Source organism: Schistocerca nitens, chromosome 2 (assembly GCF_023898315.1).
Source record: "Schistocerca nitens isolate TAMUIC-IGC-003100 chromosome 2, iqSchNite1.1, whole genome shotgun sequence".
Taxonomy (NCBI): Eukaryota; Metazoa; Arthropoda; class Insecta; order Orthoptera; family Acrididae; genus Schistocerca; species Schistocerca nitens.
The window spans coordinates 810,047,819-810,068,048 of record NC_064615.1 but is presented as its reverse complement, the minus strand read 5'-3'; the positions used below and the strand labels follow the sequence as shown (position 1 = coordinate 810,068,048).

Sequence of the window (20,230 nt, the reverse complement as noted above, 5' to 3'; positions counted from 1 at the left end):
TGTTCGAAACTTCTTTGGTGCCATTCATTGCTCGCTCTCTTCGTTTCCGGTTGGTGGAAGTGAACCCAGGTTTCGTCCCCAGTAACGATTCTTACAAGGAAGCCATCACCTTCTCATTCAAAGCGCCGAAAAAGTTCTTCACAGGCATCTACACGTCGTTCTCTCATTTCAGGAGTCAGTTGCCGTGGAACCCATCTTGCACACACTTTGTGAAATTGGAGCACATCATGCATAATGTGGTGTGCTGACCCATGACTAATTGGTAAACATGCTGCAATGTCATTCAGTGTCACTCGATGGTTTTCCTTCACTATGGCTTCAACTGCTGCGATGTTCTGTAGAGTCACAACTCATTGTGCCTGACCTGGACGAGGAGCATCTTCCACTGAAGTCGCACCATTTGCAAACTTCCTACTCCATTCGTAGACTTGCTGCTGTGACAAACAGGCATCACCATACTGAACCTTCATTCGTCGATGAATTTCAATAGGTTTCACACCTTCACTATGCAAAAACCAAATAACAGAATGCTGGTGCAAGTCCCAAGTGGGACAACCATCTTTATACTGATACTGCGACGGTATGTGTGCATCTGCACTATGCTGCCACCTACAGGCCATTCTGCACGCTGTTTGTAGCACGCTTACCAACTTACAGGATAATGGCGTGAAATTTTGATTTGTTATTCCGTCTCCCAAAGCTGAGAAACCATGCAGCGTAATGATGACTCTCCCTCATACTTGCCACATTTTTTTTGGGGGGGGGGGGTGTCAGAGACCCAATCCTGATTTTTATCCAGAATTTCCTGTCGCTTCGTACTTTCCTTGTCCAAGTTGGTGCCTCCCATAGTTCCCCCAATATCCAGGAGAATGGGTTCCGGAGGGCTCTGTATTGAGTGTATCTCTATTTTTAGTGGCCATTAATGGTCTAGCAGCAGCTGTAGGGCCGTCCATCTCACCCTTTTCTGTATGCAGACGACTTCAGCATTTCGTACTGCTCGTCCAGTACTGGTGTTGGTGAGTGGCGCCTACAGGGAGCCATCCCCAAGGCGCAGTCATGGGCTCTAGCCCACTGTGCCCAGTCTTCGGCCGCAAAGTCGTGTGTTATGCACTTCTGTTGTCATACCGTTCATCCGGAACCATAACTTGACCTTAATGATGATCCACTCTCTGTAGTGGAGACATATTGATTCTTAGGACTGGTTTTCGACACCCAGTTGACTTTGCTTCCTCACCTTCGTCAGCTTAAGCAGAAGTGCTGGCAGCACCTCAATGACCTCCGCCGCCTGAGCAACACCAACTGGGGTACAGATCGCTCTATGCTGCTGCAGTTCTACAGAGCCCTTGTTCAGTCCCACCTTGACTATGGGAGTCTGGTTTATGGTTCAGCAGTGCTCTCAGCATTGCGTTTACTTGACCCAGGGCACCACTGTGGCATTCATCTAGGGATGGGAGCTTTTAGGACGAGTCCAGTGACCAGTGTCCTGATGGAGATTGGAGTCCAGGTTAGGCGTGCACAACTGCTGGCCAGTTACGTTGCACACATTTCTAGTTCTCCTGCGTACCCGAATTACTGTCTCCTTTTCCCACTTACGGTCGTTCATCTCCCACATCGGAGGCCCGGGTCAGGGCTTAAGATTGTGGTTCGCGTCCAATCTCTTCTGTCAGAATTGGAGTTCTTGCCTTTACCACGTACACTCGAGGTCCATTCACATACATCTCCATGGTGAACACCTAGGCAAAAGCTTTGCGTTGGCCTTTCACATGGTCTTAAGAACTCAGTTAACCCTGCAGCTCTCTGCTGTCCTTCTTCTCAATTCTTGACATGTACTGGAATCGTGAAGTGGTTTACGCTAACGGCTCGATGGCTGATGGTCACGTTGGCTTCGTGTATATTCATGGAGGACATTGAAGAGCACTCCTTGCCAGATGACTGCAGTGTTTTCACTGCGGAGCTGGCGGCATTTTCTCGTGCTCTTGAGCACATCCGCTCATGCCCTGGTGAGTCGTTTCTTCTCTTTACTGACTTCTTGAGCAGCCTGCAAGCTATCTACCAGTGCTACCCCCGCCATCCTTTGGTAACGACCATCCAGGAGTCCATCTATGCCCTGGAATGGTCCAGTCATTCCGTGGTGTTTGTGTGGGCCCCAGGCCATGTCGGAATCCCAGGAAATGAACTTGCTGACAGGTTGGCCAAACAGACTACACACAAACCGCTTCTGGAGATTGGCATCCCTGTAACTGACCTGCGGTCATTATTACGCTGCATGGTTTCTCAGCTTTGGGAGACGGAATGGCATAATCTCAGTATGCACAACAAATTGTTTGCCCTTAAAGAGACTACGAATCTGTAGAAGACCTCCATGTGAGCCTCTCGCAGGGACTCTGTGGTTCTCTGCTGGCTCTGTATTGGCCATACGTGGCTAACACATGGCTACTTCCTCCGTCACGAGGACTCACCTCAGTGTTATTGTGACTCACATGTCATCCACATCTTGCTGGACTGCCCACTTTTAACTGTTATGTGGTGGACATTTAACCTTCCCAGCCTCCAACCTTCGGTGTTGAGTGACAATACCTCCACAGGAGATTTAGTTTTACATTTTATTAGTTGGGGAGGGGGGGGGGGGGCATTATTGTACCATCTAAGGGTGGGCATTTAGCCTTCTATCTGAGGTCATCACCCACCTTCCATTTTAACTCTGTCGCACTTTTGTTGCATTTGTTTGTCTTGGTTGTCGTTTTTTCCCTACATGTGTTCCTCGCTTTGTCTTTTTGGGGTGAACATTTTAATGTGTTGCAGAGTGGCTGGCTCATCCTCTTTTATTATTGTGTTCAAACAGCCCAGACCATATGCTCTATGGTTTTAATACCATTTTCTACTTTTCCTTGTGGTGTACGTTTTCCCTGTTTTTTGTTCATTCCATTCTTTTCTTTTTAGGTGTAGTGTTGGGTGTATTTGTACCTTGAGTCTTGCTTGCGTTAGGAAAACGGGACTGATGATGACCCTGTGGTTTGGTCCCTTTTTACCCCAAACCAACCAACCAAAAATATGATTTATATTATTATAGTATTATGAACCATTTACAATGAAGTTTGAATGAAAAGATAAGACTGCAGTTAAATTTTTAATGTTCACCAGATCTGTTAGAGGAAGACTGTACGTCTTTGTTGGTGTCACTGGATCCAGTACTTCGAGAATGTCTCATATTCTGCTAACACAAGTGTCAGGTTTGGCAGGAAACACAAATGATGGAGATGATCCAAGTGGATACAAGAAGCTGACTTGAACTTCATTTTTTCAAAAGTCTGGAACACTTATGAAACCCACCAATGACTGTCATACGTACAGGCAGCGTGTATATCTGTTAACTTTAGGTTGTTTCATGGGTGTACTTGACCTGCAGTTTACAATTGCTGCAGTATTTAGCAGTAGTTTGTAAATATGGATTTCAAGTCAAAATTGTATTGTTGTTGTCCATTTAAAGGAAGAAATCACACAAGAATTCAGAGGAATTTGAGAAACATTCAGGAGTGGATTGTAAAAAAGTGCCCTAATGTATTACTAGGTGGAAAGATTTGCAGCAAATGTAGAAAGCAAATATCAGAAAACCCATCAGTCCTAGCAAGTGTTGCCTCAGTTTTGCTAGAAATTTTCAGAGAAAAATTAAGTGCAGATGAAATAGCATCAGATCTGGCACTTGATTCTTTAAATATTTGCCATCAGTATTTAGGCAGAGATCCTGTGAAGAAGAAGAAGAAGCTGCTTCAGAGTGAAAATACCCAAAGCAAAAATTAAAAAAATGTTGTTACGTGCCACAACTGAAAAAAGAAGAGAGTGAAAGAAATGGAGAAAGAGAAATCGTAGGCCAACAAAGATAAGTGTCACAATGAACACTATATGTGTGAGAAAATACAAATTTTGACAATCCTTTCAAGGAGCTGGAGTATAAGAAAAACCAAGGAAGAATTTTTGAATCCAGATTACACGGTTCAAAGAGTAAAACAGTGACACCTTATCCAAAGCCAGGTAAGGGATTGTGTGTCGAAACTAAGTGTGAAAAACATGCATTACCACTATACAAACACTGTGTAGCATTTGTTACATGCAACCCTGCACTTCTGGCATGTTTGTTAGGTGCATGTCCCTGCTGTTAAAGTGTGACAAGACTGACTGTTTGGTACGAATTGCAATGATGAAATTACACATATGTCTTGGTTAACAACAGGCAGGTTAGTTCTACATACTGTAACAAAATCAGTAGACTATGTCATTGAGGTTTTGCATCAAGTTTACAACAGCTCCTGCCACACTCATTCATCACCCAGCATCAATCACAGTTCTTCGATTGCTGGGAGGAGGTCATTTTAATTCGGCTGCGTATTGGGTGCTGCCTTCTTAGCCATTGTCATTTGCTAAGTGGCGCTTTCCCCACCACTTTGTACACATTGCCGCCCAAGTTTTAACTGTCCACAACTTCGTGATGGAATGCCTATTTTTTAACCGTTTACGTTCCTGCTTGGGTTTGTCATCTCAGTTATCGGCTGTTTTAGCAAATGACATGTGGGCTGTCGGCTGCGTTTTACTTTTATCCTCCAAAGCAGTATGACGAAGGCCATTTAACTTCTAGTTTTGGACCTTTGTTTCTGTATGGTCTTTTTTAGCCCTGTTTCCACGTTCGTTTTCAGCTGTCTTCTATTATGTCAATTGGGACTGACATATAGTTGTTTTTTAACTCCTCTATCTTAGTGTTCTATAGTTTTGATTTGAGCTCATATGACCACAATTGTTTTTGCACCCTAAAGCAAAACAAAACCAAACATTTCTTCAAAATCATTAAACAACAACTCAGAGTAAGTGAATATCTTGCTATATGTGATTTCTGCAGAGAATTACTCCTTCATCACTCAGGATGAAGTGCAGGTATTTCATGTAAATAATTTGCAGGTTACAACTCCCGCATTTGTTGCTTACTACAGAGATGCAAATAATAACACAATATACCATGTGCCATATCTGACTGTCTTCAGTGCGATACAGTGCGTGTGTATTCTTTCCAGCACAATTTCTTAAAATGTTGCTATCCAATTACAAAAGCTCATTTATTATGTTTCGGATGGATGTGCTGGCCAACACAAAAACAGAAATAACTTCAAGAATATGCATTTTAAACTGTCATTTTTTCCTACAGCACATGGTAAAGGACCTTGTGATCAGGTTGCAGGGAATGTAGAGAGATTAGCCACAATTACCGCCTCAAGAGACGACATGAAAACCACAGCAGTTGTTTCTGTGGTGCAAAGAAAATGGTCCTTAAAGTGTCTTCCATTATATATTGGCTTCCCATCATGATGAAGTAGTCACCAAATTGAAGCAATAGTTCATGAATAAAAGGACAATTCCAATTTCTCAGAAGCTACATTGTGTAATCCCTATTAACAAAGGTACCATAAAAACAGACATATATGGTGGAACGGCACTTAACAAGCACCACCCATGATGCGCAATTCGCTTAATGAGCAAAATAAATTATAAAAACCTGACTTAATGAGCAATATTGCGCTTAATGAGTGACATCAGCAGCCGTTCATGCGTGGCAGGGTAAACATTCAGTATCATGAACACCTTTCAGATGAGATTCTCTCTGGTTTCGGGTGGCTAGTGGAAATGGTAAAGACTGCCAGTCTTGCTTGCGAGATTAAAGCAGAGCTCACCACCTGCAGCATCGTGGATAGAACGGACTGTGGTCCTTTAGTGCAGAGCCGAGTGGAGGATCTGAATCGGAGGCTGCAGATTCCTTGACTTGCACCACCAGATGGATTCTGCTTAATAGGTCAGGAGTCCACTACATACAGGAAGTGGCTACAGGGGAAGCAGGGGCTGTGTGGAAGGGTCTGGGCAGTTTTTTAGGGTAGAGTTTTTCAGGAAACCACAAAAAGGGCGTCCATCTAAAAGGGGGCCGGTAAAACACAATAAGGTAGCTGTAGCAACAGTTGGTATTGTAGTTGTAAATTGTCGTAGCTGTGTTGGGAAAGAACCAGAACTCCAAGCCCTAATAGAATGCTGGTTAAAGCCAGAAATAAGTTCAGCTGAAATTTTTTCAAATGATCTAACTGTATTCAGAAAGAGTAGACTAAATACAGTTGGTGGTAGAGTACGAGGGTGGATTGGAAAGTCCTCGGAACGGAATAGAAAAAAATACTTACATCAGAAACTTGTTTCATTTTTCAATGTAGTCTCCTTGTAGATCGATGCACTTGGTCCAACGATGTTCCAGTGCCTTGATCCCATCTGGAAAATGAGTTTCCTCCAGGCCTGCAAAATAGTTGCCAACTCCGGCTATCAATTCTTCGTTTGAAGTGAATGTTCGTCCGTCAAGAAAAATTTTCAGTTTTTCCATGTCTGACAGAGCCATATGAGGTGAATAAGGCAGGTGTGGCAACAGTTCATATCTTAGTTCATGTAATTTTGCCATGGCGACAGCAAATGTGTGCGGGTGTGCATTGTCTTGATGGGAGATGACTTTCTTCCTTGCTAAACCTGTCCTTTTTAAGCGTATCTTTTGTTGCAATTTGGCTGGGAGGTTAGCATAGTATTCTCCAGTAATTGTTTGCCTAGTGGAGAGATCATCTACAAACAGAATCCCCTTCGCATCGCCGAACACTGATGACATGACCTTTCCCACTAAAATATTTGTCTTTGCTTTCTTTGGTGTTTCCACTGCTTTTGCCATTGCTTTGTCTCTGGGGCATAGTAGTGCACCCAAGCTTCATCTGTAGTCAAAAACTGGCACAAAAAATCTTGTTTGTTTCTCCTAAAAAGGGCCAAACATTTTTCGATATGTCTATTCTCATGCATTTTCGATCCAGAGTTGAGTTGTGGTATCCATCTTGAAGAAAAGTTTTTCATATCTAATTCTTCGGTTAAAATGTGATATACCCTGTCAGGTGACATCTGGCAAGCGTGAGCAATTTCATGCACTTTCAATCGGCAATCCTCCATGACCATTTTGTGCACTTTAGCAATGACTTCTGGAGTAGTGACACACCTTGGCCGACCACTTCTCGGATCATTGTCTAAGCTCTCCCGACCAAATTTAAATTCATTTGTCCACTTGGCAACAGTTGAATTTGAAGGAGCAGAGTCTGCCAGTGTATTCTGGAAATCAGCATGAATGTCCTTTGCTTTCATGCCTTTCTTTTCGAAGTACTTAATCACTGCTCGAATCTCTGTCTTCTCCATCTTCGCAAATCACTATGCAGGAACAAAAACAGAGCCATGTCACCACCACAGCTGTCTTCCAAGAGCACTGACATGGCATGTGTTTATGGACAGCTGTCGAATGAGTATGTGAACAACTCATTCCGCTAGTGCTGACCTCTCATGGTGATTCCAAGGGGTTTTTCAAACCACCCTCTTATTTCTCTTATTTATTGCTGTCAGAAAAAGTTTACTTTGTTGTGAAATTGAAGTAGATAGCTTCTGGGAAATAGTGTTGATAGAGGTTATACTTGACAATTGGACTATACTATTAATGGGATCATTTTACCGATCCCCGACTCAGGAGATGTAGTTGCTGAACAGTTCAAAGAAAACTTGACTCTCATTTCAAATAGGCACTCCACTAAGACAATTATAGTCGATGGTGACTTTAATTCACCCTCGATATGCTGGAAAAATTATATGTTTAAAGCCGGCGGCAGGCATAAAACATCATACGAAAGTGTACTGAATGGTTTCTCAGAAAATTGTTTTGAATAATTAGTTCATGAGCCCACTCGAAGTGTAAATGGCTGTGAAAGCATACTTGACTTCTCAGTAACAAATAATCCTGGACACTTAGGGAGTATCATGATGGATACAGGGATTAGTGGCCACAAGGCAGTTGCTGCTAGGTTGAATTCCATAACACCCAGAACCATCAAAAAGAAACGCAAAGTACACTTATTTAAAAAAGCTAATAAAAATGCTCTTAATGCCTTTTTAAGAGACAGTCTCCACTCATTCTGATCTGATCACATAAGCATAGAAAAGATGTGGAATGATTTCAAAGAGATAGTATCGACGGCAATTGAGAGACATATAGCACATAAATTAATAAGTGATGGTACTGACCCCCATGGTACACAAAACAATCAGATCGCTGTTGCAGAAGCAATGAAAAAAGGATGCCAATTTAATAGAACACAAGATCTCCAAGATTGGCAAAGTTTTCCAGGAGTTTGAAATATAGCACTTGCTTCAATGTAAGATGCTTTTAATAATTTCCGCAGTGAAACTCTGTCTTGGAATCCGGCAGAAAACCCATAGAGATTCTGGTCATACATAAAGCACACCAGTGGCAAGACACAATCAATACATTCACTGCGCGATAACAATGGTGAAGTCACGGACAGTGTCATTAAAGTTGAGTTATTAAGCACGGTTTTCCAAAACTCCTTCTCCAAAGACGACGAGGTAAATATTCCAAAATTTCAATCAAGAACAACTGCCAAGGTGAGAAGTAGATATCCTTGGTGTAGCGAAGCAGCTTAAATCACTTAATAAAGCCAAGGCCTTCGGTCCGGATTGTGTACCAGTCAGGTTTCTTTCAGAGTATGCTGATAATAGCTCCATATTTAGCAATTATATACAACCACTCGCTCATAGGTTACACTGGACTCGCATTCGGGAGGACGACGGTTCAATCCCGCGTCCGGCCATCCTGATTTAGGTTTTCCATGATTTCCCTAAATTGCTCCAGTCAAATGCCGGGATGGTTCCTTTCAAAGGGCACGGCAGAGTTCCTTCTCCGTCCTTCCCTAATCAGATTGATTCCATATTTTTAGATTTCCGGAAGGCTTTAGACACTGTTTCTCACAAGTGTCTTCTAACGAAACTGTTTGTTTGTGGATTATAGCGTCAGTTGTGTGACTGGATTCGTGATTTCTTGCCAGAAAGGTCACAGTTCATAGTAATAGACGGAAAGTTATTGAGTAAAGCAGAAGTGATATTTGGCATTCCCCGTGGATATAGGCCTCTATTTTTCCTGATCTATATTAAAGACATAAGAGAGAATCTGAGTAGCCCTCTTAGATTGTTTGCAGATGAAGCTGTCATTTACTGTCTTGTAAAGTCATCAGATGACCAAAATGAATTGCAAAATGATTTAGATATGATATCTGTGTGGTGCGAAAGGTGGCAATTGACCCTTAATAAACAAAAGTGTGAAGTTATTCAAATGAGTACTAAAAGAAATCTGCTAAATTTCGATTACGCGATTAGTCACACAAGTCGGAAGGCTGTAAATTCAACTAAATACTTAGGGATTAAAATTACAAATAACCTAAATTGGAACGATCACATAGATAATATTGTGGGTAGACCAAACCAAAGACTGTGATTCATTGGCAGAACACTTAGAAGGTACAACAGGTCTACTAAAAGAGACTGCTTACACCAAGCTTGTCTGCCCTATCCTGGAGTATTGCTGTGCGGTGAGAGATCCTCATCAGGTGGGACTGACGGATGACATTGAAAAAATTCAAAGGAGGACAGCTCGTTTTGTATTATTGCAAAATAGGGGAGATGGTTCCACAGATATGATGTGTGAATTGGAGTGGCATTCATTAAAGCAAAGATGTTTTTCGTTGTGACGGGATCTTCTCATGAAATTTCAGTCACCAGTTTTCTCCTCTGATTGAAAATTGTTGGCAACCACCTGCATAGGCAGAATTGATCATCATGATAAAATAAGAGAAATCGGGGCTTGCACAGAAAAAGTGCTAGTTTTTCCCGCGTGTCTCTCTCTACCGTTCCTCTCTCAAACGTGAGATTGGAACGGTAGAGAGACAGCATGAAGGTGGTTCATTAAACCCTTTACAGGCACTTGATTCTGAATAGCAAAGTAATCACTTAGATGTAGATGTTGATGTTTCATTGTCGGCTGTGGCATATGTGAACACAATGTCTTTAGTACGTACCGCAGTCGATGTTTAGTGCTCTTTCCGCTACCATCTTAGTGGAGCTTGTGATCACACATTTTTCTAAAGTTGTGTTGGTACTGTGTTTTTTGTGTGCAAATTTTAATAACCTTCATAGAAATGTCCCCAAAGATAAAGCTGCAAGATGATGACCATAAGTGAAAAAAATTACCTTAGAAATGAAACGTAAAATTGTTGAAAAATGCGAACATGTTGTGAGCCCTGCTGATTCAGCATTCATTTACAGTCGTCTACATCAACTATTTGCACTATCCTCAAGACCAAGGAAAAGATTAAGGAGATAGATAGATACTTCAAAGGGAGTGACAAGAGTGTCTAAACAACGTTTAGTATTCTGGATAATGTCGAAAGATTGCTCCTTATATAGATAAATGAAAAGCAATTGCAAGTTGTGGGTGTTCGAAAAGTTTAAGAGAACTGGCATCCACAGCATTGTGAGGCATGGTGAAGCAGCCAGCTCCAACACAAAGGCAGCAGAGAACTTCATCAGCAACATCAAGATACTCGTTGATTCTGAGGTTTAACTGCCACAACAGGCTTTTAATTGTGATGAGATGTGTCTATTCTGGCAAAAGATGCCAAACCCTAACTTTATAGCAGAAGAGGAGACTGCATTGCCCGGTTACAAGCCAGTGAAAGTCTGTCTCGCACTGCTATTACGTGCCAATGCAAGTGGCGATTTGAAAACTAAACCACTGCTTGTTTACCATTCAGAAACTCAAAGAGCATCAAAGAAGTGTAAAGTCCAGAAGAGCAGGTTAAGTGTGATGTCGAGGTCCAACAACAAGTCTTGGGTGACACTTGGTCTTCTTTATGATAGGATCGATGAAGTGTTTGGTCCCCGGTGGAAAAATATTCGCTTGAGATAAATCAGTCACTGCATGTCTTCCTTGATATGGACAACGCTCCTGCCCATTCTCCAGGCCTGCAAGACCATCTCCTTGAAGAACTTCAGTTCATCAAAATCCAATTTCTGCCTCCAACTCCACTCTGTTAATCCAGCCTATGGACCAGCAGAATATTTCTAATTTTAAGAAGTTTTACACTCAACCCCTCTTAGAGTATTGCTTTGAGTTGACTGAAGCTATCAATCTCACTTTGTGAGTTTTGGAAATCTCTTCATCATTCCCTGTGTCAAGATGTCCAAAAAGGTGTGGGAAGGGGTTACCAAGAGAACTCTCACTTCCGCTTAGAAGCAGTTTTGGCTGGAGTACATTGTTGAATGTGAGTGAGGCATTTGAGGAAGTACCTGTGGAGCCTGTAGCGAATTATATTCTCTTTAGTCAAGAGTTTGGGACCAGAATTGGATAAGAATGATATTGATGAGCTTGTGGAAGATCACAGCCAAGAAATAACAACCAAAGAGCTTATGGAGTTGCAATGTGTTTCACAGCAGGAAGTTGTGGAGAAGCGTTCTTCAGAGGAATTGGTGGCAGTAACAACAAAGCAGCAACCTTCTGGTGCAATAAGAGAAACGCTGAAAGGGTGGGAGATAGTTACATCATACATCGAAAGTCGTCACCTCAATAAAGCAGTGGCTATGTGCACCACAAATTGGACAGTAATGCTGCGTCGCATTTTTACCAAGTGTTGAAGTGTCGACGCAAACAGATGAATAGTTTCCTGGTAAAAAAAAAGAATTGGTTATGTATCGTAGATAACAAGGTACATAATACTGTACATGTAATTTTCTTTGAATAAATGGCATGAATAAGTTAAAATTTTTAGTGCTTTCTCTGCATGGAATGCAGTATCGTATTTTACACTAATTTATATGGGATAAATTTTCACTTAACGAGTGTTTCATGCTAAGAGTAAGATCCTGGAACGAATTATGTTCGCTGTGCAAGGTTCCACTGTATTCTGCTTCTTCAGTGAGCAAAGAAGAATCGGTTATTGGTATGGCTGCTGTTCTGGAGAAAAACGGATACATAGTTGCTTACTACGTTTTGTTAGTGTTGCGATGTACATAGATGACATTTTGGGTGTGATGCCTTGGTGTGCCATCTTAATATTTACATCTATAGTAAGATATTGGAACAATACTACATATTTTTTCAAAAAAATTGAAGCTACGGCGTTTAGAGATACACAAGATCAAAGATTAAGGTCAATGACCTTGAACAACAAAATTCTTTGAAACCCATCTTGTTGCATCAATGTGAAGCTCTACTAATTAGCTTTTTTTGGCTTGGAACGATTAGAATGAGAATAATCATTTATGTTGAGACAGACATTTGTAAATGTCATACAATTTCCAAACTTTGCAGCCCCATAACTTTCTTCACAATTGTCGTATACCTCTGCAAACTGGTAGTTTTCCATCTCTTATCTGTATCATTCGATGCCCCAAATTGAAAGAAATCTGAGTGAATCGGGTTGAGTGCTGTGTTGAATTGACATGAAATTACTCCTCCACTTCTCCAAAGTTTGATCTGATATTGGGAAATGTATGTATCGTTACCAAATCCACAAGTACACTATTTATTTTAACCATCATTAACTGGTCAGTGATGTGGTAAGTATTGCAAACATTATTTGACTGAATAATGAAAAAAATTGCCAGAGAGAAATGAAATGGGAGGCCAAGAAAGAAAAATGCAGTGGATGTGTTTGAAGGTTCAGGGAGTCAAAATTATCAAGAAATGAAGAGGACAACACAAAATAGAGGAGTGGCTGCAATGACTAAGGGTAGCTTTCAGGTGTTGTTGTTTGAGAACTGAACTTCAACTATTAACATTTCTTCAGGGATGGGGGACACCTGACAGTACTTTTGTTTCTGTTGAGTGTTCATCAGCGAGTGTAATATACTGGGTTCTATGAACCAGCTGCACTTTGCTGAAGTTACTGTGTATGATCAAATTTTGGTTACCAGTTAACAGTGAGGTAGAGCAGTAAACACATTTCTGGAAAACTAGGGAAATAGATTCCATCTGTTCATCAGCATTTACTATTTGCAACTTTGCATCTGAATAAATGGAGCTGTCTCTTGAATGATTGATTTTCCTGAACCTGTTATGTCTCCATTGCTCCATATTAATGATGGTTATGGTGCTGCATTACTTGTCCTCACCCTCTCAATATAGTTAATTATTTCCCAGTTTCACTTAGTAGATTAATTTATTTGATTGAATTAGTCAAATAATGATTTAAGAGTTCCTTAAGAATCTGATTGTGGCATGTACAGTAAAGTCTGTAATTGACAACAAATAATTTCAGACCACAGAATATATTATTTACTGTTGCAGTTGATCTTTACCCAAAAAATTAAAGATATATTTGAATTCGGTAACATTCCATATGCTAACACACACAGCGCATTACTTCACACTGAAATTTTAGATGTACTGTAAATTGTTAGACATGCTTAGCATCTGTGCCTTAGGGATAGCAGCAGTAATGTTTTCATTGTTCCTCTGTAAGTTCTTCAGTATTTGAGGATTATTTGAGTTCACCTGACTCTTCAAAGTGCCCCACAGGTAAAAATCAGAGAGATATAGGTCAGGAAATTGAAGTGGCCACGAGACTACAATCCTTCCACCGATTGTCTTGTTTTCACCAATTACCTCATGCTCTCATGACGAGGTTGTCGCTGAGCAAGGTGATTAGTGGTTAGCGCACTGGTGTTGCATTCAGGGTGACGACGGTTCAAACCTGCATCTGGCCATCCAGATTTACGTTTTCCATGATTTCCTTAAATTGTGCTCTGTCTCTAATGACCTCGATGTCAACAGGTTGTTAAACCCAGTTTTTCTTTCTTTTGGCCAGGTTGTCAAGGCCATATGTGCTGTTGCTCTGTCTTCCTGAAAATATCCATACTGTCATTCACCTTTTATGAATTGGTCCACATACGGATTAAACAGTTTCCAGAAGTGCTGGTTAGCAGTGACAGTTTAGTGAGAGACATATTACGATACAGGCATCATGCATTGCACACCAGAAATTTGAGATTATTCAATGACTTGTCAAAGTACTGATGGGAATTTTCTTATTAATAACGGAATATGTTACGAGTTCGCACAGCCTGACAGCTGAACCAGGGCTCACATGAAGAAATGAAAAGCTGTTCATTGAAAAGTCATTATCACTTTGCCTAGAAATCAATGGCATAACTCAACATGGCAAAGTTCTCCTGGGCACTTTAACTCGTCAACAACAGTAAATTTTGTAAGGCTGTAAATGCAGAGTCTTTTTGATAATGTTTTGACCTGACATTTTCTTAATTTCCAGTTGCACAGATAAATCGGCATTGAGATTTCGTTGGACTTGTTCCAGGCTTTCCTTCACTCAACCAAGGCTTTCTGGTGGTTACGCTGTTCGGATAATTATGGCTCTTATTTGCTACAGAGCACATTTTGTGCCATGTTGCTACCAGGTTTTGTTTTGCAGGGTTTGCTGGAGGTTTTACCAAAACACTTCCCATCTTAAACTCTTGCGCAAATAGTTCCTAGATGTTTTCTACGAATAATGCTAACACTTGACAGTGAACATTTGCTGTTTTATTCTGGGCACTATTTTGTGTTGGATTCAGCTGGCCATGTCTACTCCTCTTACTCGCCCAGATGAGTGTCACAGTGGGAACAGAACACACGGCAAATAGATATGCATTTGCAGAAATGTAACAGCAACTGGTTAGAGCATTGAAATCACTGTTTCCAGCATTATTTTCTGTGATGGACAGTTCTCCTGTTCATTAACCAGTGTCAGTTTGGTGTCAGCCTTTGACACTTTCTGGGTCAGTTTTGTTTCTTCCACCCTGTATACGAGGGCTATGCCGAAAGCTTTTAGCAGAATGTGTGAAAAAAATTTATTTGCAGAAAAACATTTACAACTTTTCAAAATACTCTCCATTAGCATGTATACATTTTTCCATTCTCTGAAACCACTTAGAAAATGTCAGTCCAAGCTTCTTTTGGGATGTCACTTAGTGCACTCTCATACACTGCAATGGCCTCTTCATCTGATGAAAACCGCTGCCCTCTAATTTTTTCCTTAGTCTTAGGGAACAGAAAGGAGTCGCAGGAAGCCAGGTCAGGTGAATAGGGGGGATGGGGTAACACTAGCACTTTTTCCTTCTCCAGAAGGTCCATCGTTCTGGCAGCCCTGTGCGCAGATGCATTGTCGTGATGTAGCAGAAGGTGCCCACTCTTGGACTTTGGATGCTGTGACTTACATGTGGCGATGACTTTTGGAAGACAATCGTTCACGTACTATTCAGCATTGACTGTACGGCGTGTGTCCAAGGTCACAGAGGTGAGATGCCTGATCTTTGTGAAAAAAGTTGCCACCATATTTTTTTCCAGAGCTCAGACTTTGTTGAACTTTTGTGGGTGGTTCCTCCCCTGGAAAGCACCACACAGAAGATTGTCTCTTTGTTTCAGGGTCATAATGGTAGACCCACTTTTCATCGCCTGTGACTATATTGTAGGTGTCTTGGGACCTCCATTGAATTTTTCGAGCATGAAACGACGCCAGTCCACTCTCACCTCCTTTTGGCTTTCTGTCAGGGAATGTGGCACCCAACAGGCACATCTCTTAGTAAAGCCTAAGTGACTATGAATTATGGTCTGTGCTGCTGTTAGTCCAATATTTAGGGTCCCTTCAATGTCGCAAAATGTAAGATGTGGATCTTCTTTCATCATTTTCCTCACATTATCAATGTTTTCATGAGTCACAGCTGTTGCTGGCCGACCGGGACAAGGTACATCTTCAATTGACTGCCGGCCCCTCGAAAACTTACGAAACCAATTTCCAACTGTGGCCCTAGAAGGGGAAGCTTCACCAAAAATACGCAGCAAAGAAGAATGGCATCCTTCGGCACTTAAACCTTTTTTATAATAGTAAAAAATCATGGCGCGAAAGTTGTGGTGCGACAGCTCCTTCCTGCACCATCTCAGACTCAGCACTGCCTGTGCTTTCTTACCGCACTGTGAGGGGGATCACACCGTTAGCCAGGGGCTGTGCGTGCACGTCCCAAGGTCGAAAAACATTGCTCTTTTGAATGAAAACAATCCCATTGTCCTCCGCCTTACGGTTTATGGGCTGCTAAAAACTTTCGGCATAGCCCTCGTATAATGCCCAGTGCATGCACAGAGTGAGCAACAATAATAGTTCACCAAATTTTTTTACAGGCAAAGATCAATGTTACTGCTACATACAGTTTAATCAGCTGTTATTGCATAACTATAGGTACTTCTTGGCTAAAATGCAGCTATAGTAAAGAAAAGGCTTGCAAAAAGCGCCAGAAATATTAAATAGCTGTGACTTGTGAGGGTACAAGATTACGATTTTTTGGTAGCGTCTTTTCCTCCTGAAATGTCATAGCATTTGGGCATAGAATATGCTTACATATCCTGCCAGCCTTTTATCATTTTTGTAAACAGATGTCAGCTACCCTCTTTTTAAAGCCATGTAGGACTGTAGCCAGGAGCTGTAAAGTATTTCTTTCACGGTGATATGTACAATTAGTTGTTTGAACCAGTTGTCTCATAATGTGGTAAAAATTACATTTCTGAAGAATGTTTGGTCTTACTGCTGGCTGTTATTTTGCAGTTTTCATAATTGATACTGGGTGAACTAATTATATGCTGGTGCCATATGGTTAGAGCATTTCTGTGCTGTAGCGTTGAGGTTATCGTCAAATGACAGATGCCCAGTGAACTGGCTCTCTAAATCATTAGTGGTGTGTTGCCACTTGTGCTATCCAAGCACACTTCACATGGACCTACTGAGAGCTTCAGTTTGTTACTGAACACTGCTGTTATCTACAGATGATTCATTTAATACTAAGATAAAGATTTATCTAAATGTAAAAAGTTACAAAACAGATCCTCTACAAAAAAAGTCCAGAGAAATAAATGTTGGGAATCTTTTCATACTTTAAGAACTGCTTACTTATTATGGTATCTAGGAGACGAAAGAAAATGAGCTAGATAATACATACCTTTCCAATCATTACAGGACATACAGTGAAGAGTAACTGTAGAGAAAATATCATTCCTACATGTGAAATTTGTTGACCATTTCATTCTATATTCATAATGCTGGAAATATGTACCATATGTTGTCTATTTTTCAGTGGCTATGTAGATGCTGTTCTGGATTTCACCTGGGAACAACTGAATACTGGACATTGGTTTAATGTTCCTGTGTGGTTGAGGCAAGTTTACACTGTTGCAGCCCTCATCAAGGTGAGACTTATTATTCACTCATTTGAAGCAGATTTTGTCTTTGGGCAGTATTAATCATTGGACCATTAAATAATTAAAGCATTATCATTCTACAATTATTCAGTGGTTTAGCATTGCAGTTGCAGAAAAATATTTAGTCAGGAGGCAAAGTGGGAAAGGAAAGTTTTGAAGTATCCTGTAATACAGAGTACCCTTGTATTCAGTAACATATTACTGTTCATTTACCTTGTAGCAACAAATCCCTCATTTCATATCGTAGATTAACATTGCTGTTCATTGACATGAGTAAAATATTTTTCATATCTCTCTTAACAAACTTCTGTTGTAAAACTTGTAAACAAGTGGCACTAAATGGGTATACACGCAGTAGCCTATATTTTGTGTTGTGAATGGAGGAGAAATTATTGATGTTTCCGGCCCCAATATTTTTAAATAATGAAAAAAAAAAATGCTTCTACTGAATAACACCATAGATACAGAGTTCCTCAAAGTGTAATCATTGAATCCCTATTCTTTGCTTAGAGTATCTGTGTGATGCATACATTTTCTTGCCATAGATATTAGCACTGCTGCTTGCTGGTGATACGTTAATCACGTTTTCACAAAACCTTCATTTCAGCTAGGCTAATCTACCAGGGTGGTTTGAAAAGTTCTCGGAATGACCATGAGAGGTCAATGCTAGTGCAACAAGTTGTTCACATGATATTGATTGCACTGTTGCCTGTAAACACAAGCCACGTCAGTGCTCTTGGAAGAGAGCTGTGGCAGTTATATGGCTCTATTGTTCCTGCATAGTGATTTATGAAGATGGAAAAGATAGTGATTCAAGCAGTGATTAAGTACTTAGAAGAGAAAGGTATGAAAGGAAAGGAATGTTGATTTCCAGAATACACTGGGGCTCTGCTCCTTCAAATTCAACTGTTGCCAAGTGGACAAATGAATTTAAATTTGGTCGAGAGAGCTTAGATAATGATCCGAGCAGTGGTCGGCCAAGGTGTGTCACTACTCCAGAAGTCACTGCTAAAGTGCACAAAATGGTCATGGAGGATCACCGATTGAAAGTGCGTGAAATTGTTCTCGCATGCCAGTTGTCATCTGCAAGGGAATATCACATTTTAACTGAAGAATTAGATATGAAAAAAGTTTCTTAAAGATGGATACCACAACTCAACTCTGGATCGAAAATGCATGAGAATAGACATATCGAAAAATGTTTAGGAGAAACAAACAAGATTTTTTGTGCCAGTTTGTAACCACAGATGAAGCTTGGGTGCACTACTACGCCCCAGAGACAAAACAATGGCCAAAGCAGTGGAAACACCAAAGAAAGCAGAGACAAATATTTTGGTGGGAAAGGTCACGGCATCAGTGTTCGGCGATGCGAAGGGGATTCTGTTTGTAGATTATCTCTCCACTAGGCAAACAATTACTGGAGAATACTATGCTAACCTCTCAGCCAAATTGCAACAAAAGATACGCTTAAAAAGGCCAGGTTTAGCGAGGAAGAAAGTCATCTCCCATCAAGACAATGCACACCCGCACACATTTGCTGTCGCTGTGGCAAAATTACGTGAACTAAGGTGTGAACTGTTGCCACACCTGCCTTATTCACCTGATACGGCTCCGTCAGACTTCCATCTCTTCACAAAACTGAAAATTTTTCTTGGTGGATTAAGATTCACTTCAAACGAAGAATTGATAGCTGGATTTGACAACTATTTTGCAGGCCTGGAGGAAATGCTTGTTTCAGATGGAAGCAAGGCACTGGAACATCGTGGACCAAGTGCATTAATGTACCCGGAGATTACATTGAAAAATAAAAAATGTTTCAGTGATGTAAGTACTTTTTTTCTATTCTGTTCAGAGAACTTTTCAAACCACCCTTGTAAAATGAATTATTTGACTCTTGGAGAGACTGCAGTTCCAACTTTATAAGAGCACTGTATTATTAACTCAGAAAGTTAGCTTCTCTTGTGTTACTCTGAACCACCAAGACTTAGTGCATCTACAAAATATGATGGGAACATAAGGTAAGCATTAGAGCAAGTACAAAAATTTCAGTATGCCTCGTATGGAAAAGATTTTAAATATGACATGTCAAAGTTTTGCTGTTTCAAGTCTAAGCTTTCCCACTACGAAGGTTCAGATGTACTCAGTCCCCTCGTATGAAATTCAGTTTAAGGGGCAGTATATTGCAACTCTGTTGATGTTGGCAGCCCTGTTTAAATTAGTGAAACAAAAATTCCTTTGAACAGCAGTGACACGTCTTTTAATATTACCTTTTCACTTAGACTTACTTCGAAATCAGAATCTAAACTTTCATGAACTTCTTTAAAAATAATTAACAAAAGGGTGTTGTCATTACATCAGTTGCTGTACACTATTTTCCATAGATCAAGGAAAAATTACAACTTAACAAGTAAAAGTAATGCATCTGATATAATGAAATGTAGTAAGGGGAATAAAAGCCATAGTTTCAATGGACAAAACATATCACTTCCATGTAACCTAAGATTTTGATTCTCAAAAGTGGGAATGCTGCGTGCGCGCGCTCTCTCTCTCTCTCTCTCTCTCTCTCTCTCTCTCTCTCTCTCTCTCTCTCTCTCTCTCTTTCTCTCTCATTTTCAGTTGAAAATGTCCTTAGAGGGAAGGTAAGTCTTTCCGCTCCCGGGATTGGAATGACTCCTTACCCTCTCCCTTAAAACCCACTTCCTTTCGTCTTTCCCCCTCTCCTTCCGTCTTTCCTGACGAAGCAACCGTTTGTTGCGAAAGCTAGAATTTTGTGTGTGTGTTTGTGTGTCTATCGACCTGCCAGCGCTTTCGTTCGGTAAGTCACATCATCTTTGTTTTTAGATATATTTTTCCCACGTGGAATGTTTCCCTGGGAAAAAATATATCTGAAACAAAGATGATGTGACTTACCAAACGAAAGCGCGGGCACGTCGATAGACACACAAACATACACACAAAATTCTAGCTTTTGCAACCAACGGTTGCCTCGTCAGGAAAGAGGGAAGGAGAGGGAAAGACGAAAGGATTTGGGTTTTAAGGGAGAGT

At 40.8% G+C, this 20,230-nt stretch overlaps 1 protein-coding gene across 1 annotated transcript in view; it reads left to right on the top strand.

The window, feature by feature from the left end:
* Positions 1 to 20,230, top strand: part of LOC126237073 (bifunctional peptidase and arginyl-hydroxylase JMJD5) — a 107,719-nt gene that overhangs the window by 31,765 nt on the left and 55,724 nt on the right. The window contains exon 2 of the mRNA XM_049946868.1: positions 17,062 to 17,173. Within this exon, the coding sequence (XP_049802825.1) occupies positions 17,062 to 17,173 (112 nt within the window). The remainder of the gene's footprint in view (positions 1 to 17,061; positions 17,174 to 20,230) is intronic.